Source organism: Glycine max, chromosome 4, assembly GCF_000004515.6.
Source record: "Glycine max cultivar Williams 82 chromosome 4, Glycine_max_v4.0, whole genome shotgun sequence".
In the NCBI taxonomy this organism is placed as follows: Eukaryota; Viridiplantae; Streptophyta; class Magnoliopsida; order Fabales; family Fabaceae; genus Glycine; species Glycine max.
The window spans coordinates 7,093,660-7,099,934 of NC_016091.4; the positions used below are offsets into that span (position 1 = coordinate 7,093,660).

General features: G+C 30.7%; 1 protein-coding gene across 1 annotated transcript; it reads right to left on the reverse strand.

Moving 5' to 3' along the window:
• Positions 1 to 4,720: 4,720 nt before the first annotated feature.
• On the reverse strand, positions 4,721 to 5,239 carry LOC100818405 (uncharacterized). The gene has a single exon (XM_003523694.3). It carries the CDS (start codon positions 5,237 to 5,239, stop codon positions 4,721 to 4,723), a length of 519 nt encoding a protein of 172 aa, XP_003523742.1.
• Positions 5,240 to 6,275: the final 1,036 nt, after the last annotated feature.

Consider the following 6,275-nt stretch of genomic DNA (forward strand, 5'->3'; position numbering starts at 1 on the left):
AAAGCAAGTAAAATTTTTCCACTTAATTCATAGGATGAACAATTTGTCGGTAATCACATTAATATTTAAATTATTATGGCAAGTTATATATTTTTTATTATAATAATTTTAATTTGAACATAATTTGTATCATTTTTTCTTTTTTGATTTAAATAATTTATTGAATATTCTATTTTACTAATATAGAAAGTAAGAAAAAAAAATAAATGGGGATGAATATTTTTTAAAAAGTATAAAGAAAAAAAATTAATAAATTATATACTATACAAAATTTAAATAAAAAATCTTAAATATATTGTTTATCCCGTGACAAGTCAAAATCTAGTTTCTCATAAAAGAAGAAAATCAGGAATAAAATTAATTGATTTTTTTTTCATAAAATAAAATTAACTTATGCACTGAAATAATATATTTTTTTTCCTAAATTAAACTTAAAGATCAAATGTTAACTTAAGTCGACAACTTTACACTCAATAAGATTGACTTAATGTTGTTTAGATAGTTTACACAATTTCTTAAATTCTATTGGTATTTTACCATTGTACGTACACCAGAAAAAAAAACTTTTACACTCAATAATGCATTGGCTAAAACGGAAACAATAAAGTCACCCTACATGCCTAGATAGGGTTTATACATACAGTCATTAATATAGCTGCAAATTTATAATCCGTGCCCATATTGTCTACCTTATACATCCATCTATCACCATCAAAACCCACTTGCGTTTGTACCATAATGAGGGCAAGGCATATTAAATACGTTGCATTGAATTGGATTTGCTACTCTGCTAGATATAGTGGAGAATATAGAGTTAGGTGTCAAGAAAATGTACAATTGTTATAATTTTGCTTGCTTTGCCACTTTTCCTTGCCAAAACTCTCTCGGTCTTTTGGAAGACAATTAATGCCACTATATGACATTGGGTAATTAATGCTGCAGAAAACTAGTCCCGGAGGAGCAATTATTGGTTATCCTTTAGGTCATTGCATATGAAAATCTCTTGACTATAGTCTATAAGAGTACATGCTTTCCAACAAAAATTAAAATTAATATATATATATATATATAAGATAGTGATTAAAAAATTAAAATTAAAAATATTTATTATATAAGTCATAAGAAAACATTAAAAAAATCATAAATAAAATAATTTTTTGTCTTTTAATAAAAATATTTTTACTTTAAATTCCTTAATTAAAATAAGAACATTATTTAGTGCTTGTTTATACATAAATTAAGTTTATTTTCATTTAAATAATTATATAAATATATATTTGTTTATGTTCATGTTTGAAAAAAGGATAATGCTATTAGTCTATTCGAAGAAAATAGTTAAGAATATAAAAAGATTTAAGAAAAATATTACAACACTCTATTATCATCGTAATTTTTAAAGTTATCTTATAATAATTTTCAATAAAAAGTCATTTATTAATTTCTCAATGATTATTTTTAACACTCGTTTATAAGACTCTTGCAACATACTAATAGTTAAATCCCCAACAAAAAAAAAGTGAGGCATTTTTTACTTTCTGGAGATTCTCTTTGAGCATTTATTAGTATTCCACATTACAGTCATGATAAATTAATAATTGCATACAAAGTTTTATCGTAATTTTTTTAGTGTATAACAGATAATAGTTATACTGAGGTTGAAATCTATGGCCTTGTACGTATTCATCACTAGGCCAATCCTAGTAAATTTAAATTGTCTCTATTAATCTCTTGGAAATTAAAGGAACAACAAACTTATGAATATATACGAAGAGAAAATTATCTAATTCTCTTATTCGGATCAGCACAATATATTATTCGGAGTAGCTTGTAATCTGAAAGTTAGATAAAGATATGGCGATTACTACAAATAGAACCACACAAGTACTTATCAAGCAATTTATGGTATTTGACAGTGACAGCTTATCCATTACGGCTACATAAAGTTTTTTTTTAGTCCAAGAAGTCAAATTGACTTGTGATAAATTAACCGTGCCTTGTTTTATGGGCTTCGAAGCCCAATGGGCCCCAGTCCCAGACTGGGTAAAGAATCTTGATCCAGGAGTAAATGCACATGCCAGCCTGGCTCACCTTTGAATTACTCCTACTCACTTAGACAAGTCTCTGGAAGCAAAAGACAAATTCATTTATGAATCTTATTAACCATTCTTATGATTTCTTCTCCAACTCACCTCACTATTTCCAAAAATGTGCTAAAAGCGTTAGAGAACTTATGAACACCCAAAAAATATACTTGTAGAGAGAGAGCTGATAATGTCTGTAATTTAAATTTATTCACAATCTACTAAGTACTTTGAAAAAACTATAAAAGGAATTATTTAATTATGTATTTATGTAAATATATATATTTATTTTTATAGATATTAGGACGAGTGTCAGCATAGTATTGAATGAAGGAGGGACATTTATTTTAAACTTTTTTGTGAAAGAGACTTGGAAGGCAATGTAGGGCGCAGACTCCAACTGGGTTCCACTATATGATGAGAATGCATGGTGGGTCACAGTTCATGATTGTGATGGTGCATATCAATAACCAGATGCAGCATCTTGAAATAATCCAACAGTTCTTATCCGTTGGATCATGAAAATAATAAGAGGAAGCAAGTGAGTCAAGTAGTGGCCCTTTTGATTGCTTGGTCTTGATGGGATTGAATGTTTTGTTGGTACGAGTACGACGGGAAAGAAAATTGAGGTTTCCAATTCCAAGAAAACAAAAATAGTACTAATTTGATTTGATTCGGAATTGAATATTTCAATTTGAAGACAAAACCCTAATTATTTGGCTATGATCAAGTGAAGTGATGTTGTTTTTTTTAAACAACATAAAATATTTCCGAATTCTAATTTGAGATTGAATGATTCGTTCTAAAATATAAATTGAGGTTGATATAATATTCGAACATAATTCCATTTAAATTTTCTTAATCATATTTATTTAATTATGGAAGTTTTAATTACTCCGTTAGTCTCAATAATTTTACAAAATAGTATGTGTAAGCACTAAAACGAATGATTTTTAAGAATAAAGGTAGATTAAAATGTGAATTTATATAACTATAAAGAAGTAATTAAATTACTTTGTACCATTTGAAAATTAAGCTAACCTAAGGTCCAATTTTATAGCTCTGAATGAGAAATGTTAGGAACCGTATTTTGACACATTTTTTTAAATACATTTATATCTCCTCAGAATGCTTGAAAGTTATGTTACCAGAAGATGAGTAAAAAATTAACTCATTTTATTCAATAATCAACCGGTCAATAAATAGGCAAGATACATCAAAACGGTAAAGAAACTGCAAAGCTACAAACTAGGGAAAATAAGTGCAACATGGAGAGTGTTGCAACAACCTCCTAAAGACTTGGTAAACTTAGTTAATATCTAAAACTAATCAAATAAAACAAATACTGCCAACTAATTAATTTCAATAGCCTCCCTTAAACTTAATGTTTCAAACATAACTTTAATATACATAACTGTCAGCTAATTAATTAATCTCAACAGCCTCCCTTAAACTTAATGTTTCAAACATAAGTTTAATGAACTCAAATCTAAAACACATTCAAAATGATTTTGGGACATTTCCTCTTGCTAGCAAGCTTCTCACCATGTTGAAAATGGTCCTGTTTTTTCTCTCTGAGACACCATTTTGTTGTGGTGTATATGCAGTTGTAAGCTCTCTTCGAATGCCATGTTCTGCACAAAAAATTTCAAATTCTTTGGAGCAATATTCACCACCTCGATCTGTGCAAAGAGTCTTTATAGACTTTCCTGCTTCATTTTCAACACTTGCTTTGAAGCTTTTAAATGTAGAAAACACTTCTGATTTTTCCTATAAAAAATAACCCCAAGATTTTCTTGAAAAATCATCAATGAAGCAAATTAAGTATCTTTTACCTCCATTAGAAGATAGGTTTATTGGACCACAAATATCAGAATGCACCAGTTCCAAGACATCTTTTACTCTCCATGACTTTCCTTTGGGAAATTGAGATCGATGTTGTTTACCAACAACACATTCTTCACAAACTTGGGAAGGAATAGTAATTTGAGGAAGGTCTGTCACCATGTTTTTCTGTTGCAGGGTCTTTAGTCCACTAAAATTCAAGTGACCATAACGAAAGTGCCACAACCATGATGGATCTTCCATGTCAGCCTTGAAGCAAGTCTGAATACTTTCAATTTTCAATGGGAACAATCTGTTTGAACTCATTCGAACAATTGCAATGGCACCTCTAACAGGATCATAAATTTCACATGCTCCCTTCTGAATTGTAATGACATAACCTTTCTCTTGTAATTGACCCGCGCTTAATAAATTGCTTTTTAAATTCGGAGCATACAACACATTTGAGATTGTTTCCACAAAGCCATTCTTGGTTTTTATCTTGACATCACCTTTTCCCATTACTTTTATAGAAGAACAATCACCAAAACTCACAGTAGAATGAAAATCTTCATTTAAATAAGAAAAATAAGACTTACATCCACTCATGTGGTTACTGCAACCTGTATCCACATACCATATATCTGACTCAATTTTTCCTCCTTCTTGAATAGCCATCAGTAGAGTTTCAACTTTCTTATTTTTAGCTTACTTATTTTCAGTAAAACTTGAACTCTCCCCCTTTTCTCTATCATTAGGCAGCCTAGAATAGCATTCAGAAGCATAGTGGCCAAATTTGTGACATCTAAAGCACTCTAGCTTGGATCTGTCAGAGTATTGTCCTCTGCCTTTGCTTGTAGTATTAGCTCTGGGATTCTTGTTATCTTCTCTGTTTCCACGTTCTCCTCTTCCTCTACCCCTACCTCTACCTCTCCCTCTCCCCCTTCCTCTGAAATCGGAGGAATGAATATTGTAGTGGTAGAAGCCTTTAGTGCTCGCTCCTCTGTGGTAGAGCTTCTATTCATTTTCTGCTCATGAACCAACAAGGAGCTTTGCAATTCATCAATAGACAGCACATCTATGTCTTTTGATTCTTCAATTGAGCAAACAACATAATTGAAATTTGTTGTTAGGGAGCGCAAAATCTTCTCAACAATAGTGGCATCTGTCATCTTTTCGCCATGGAACCGCATCTTGTTACTAATCTCCATTGTTCTTGCAAAATAGTTGGTCACAGATTCTCCATCCTTCATAGCCAGTGTCTCAAAATCTCTCCTCAAGGCTTGAAGCTGTGCACGCTTCACTCTGACAGAGTCTTCATATTTTCTCTTCATGGATTCCCAAATATTCTAGGAAGTTTCTTTGCAAATAATAGTTTCCAAGATTGCACGATCAATTGCCTGAAAGAGGTAATTTTTTGCTTTTAGGTCCTTCAGCTTTCGAGCTTCAAACTTTGTTTTCTAAACTCAATTAATATCTAAAACTAATCAAATAAAACAAATACATAACTGTCAGCTAATTAATTTCAATAGCCTCCCTTAAACTTAATGTTTCAAACATAAGTTTAATATACATAACTGCCAGCTAATTAATTAATTTCAACAAGTTACAACGCTCACTTGGAAAGAAAACACTAAGAAATTGAATAAATGTAACTCACCATAGGAGTAATTAATCATCTTGATATCTCATTATTAACTTTGCATTTGCTTAGTAAGACAAGACATGCATTGAACTGAATGAATCAAACATAATTGATCTTCAAGCCAATTTCTAAAGGGCTTACTTGACTTAAATTTTAGGTAAAATTTTAAAATTCATGATTGGGATTTAAATAGTTTATATGGGAGCAAGATGCAGATAATAAAAAGATAACACAAATTATAGTTAGGATATTGTTTGCAAGACAAACAAAAAAATGTACATGTTAAAAGTTTGAAGTGTTTAATCTTTAACAAGTTAGCTAAATGAAGATGGATGCTGTTTATGACAAGAAATACATTGTGGTAAGAGTCTTAAGATTTAGATATGGAAGGTTGAATGTCAGTACTGTACCCTTCCGGTTAAGTCACGAATTTAGGTTTATAAGGATATATTTTCTAGATCAATATATGTCCGACATAATGTTTTAATATATATGTTCGATTTCAGGACAAATTAGCAATGAAGTTCATGCATAAGTAGGAGGTATGCACATCACTTTATAGAGGGACACTCCCTGAACCCCACGTCAATGAGGTAAGTGTCTAGAATCAGGATATTAACCTATTACTACTAAAAGAATAGACAAAACTTCAATGGACCAAGCATATATAGTCGATCTTTAAATTGATATCTGCTGAAGGTCTTTCTAGACTCCTTACTTGAATC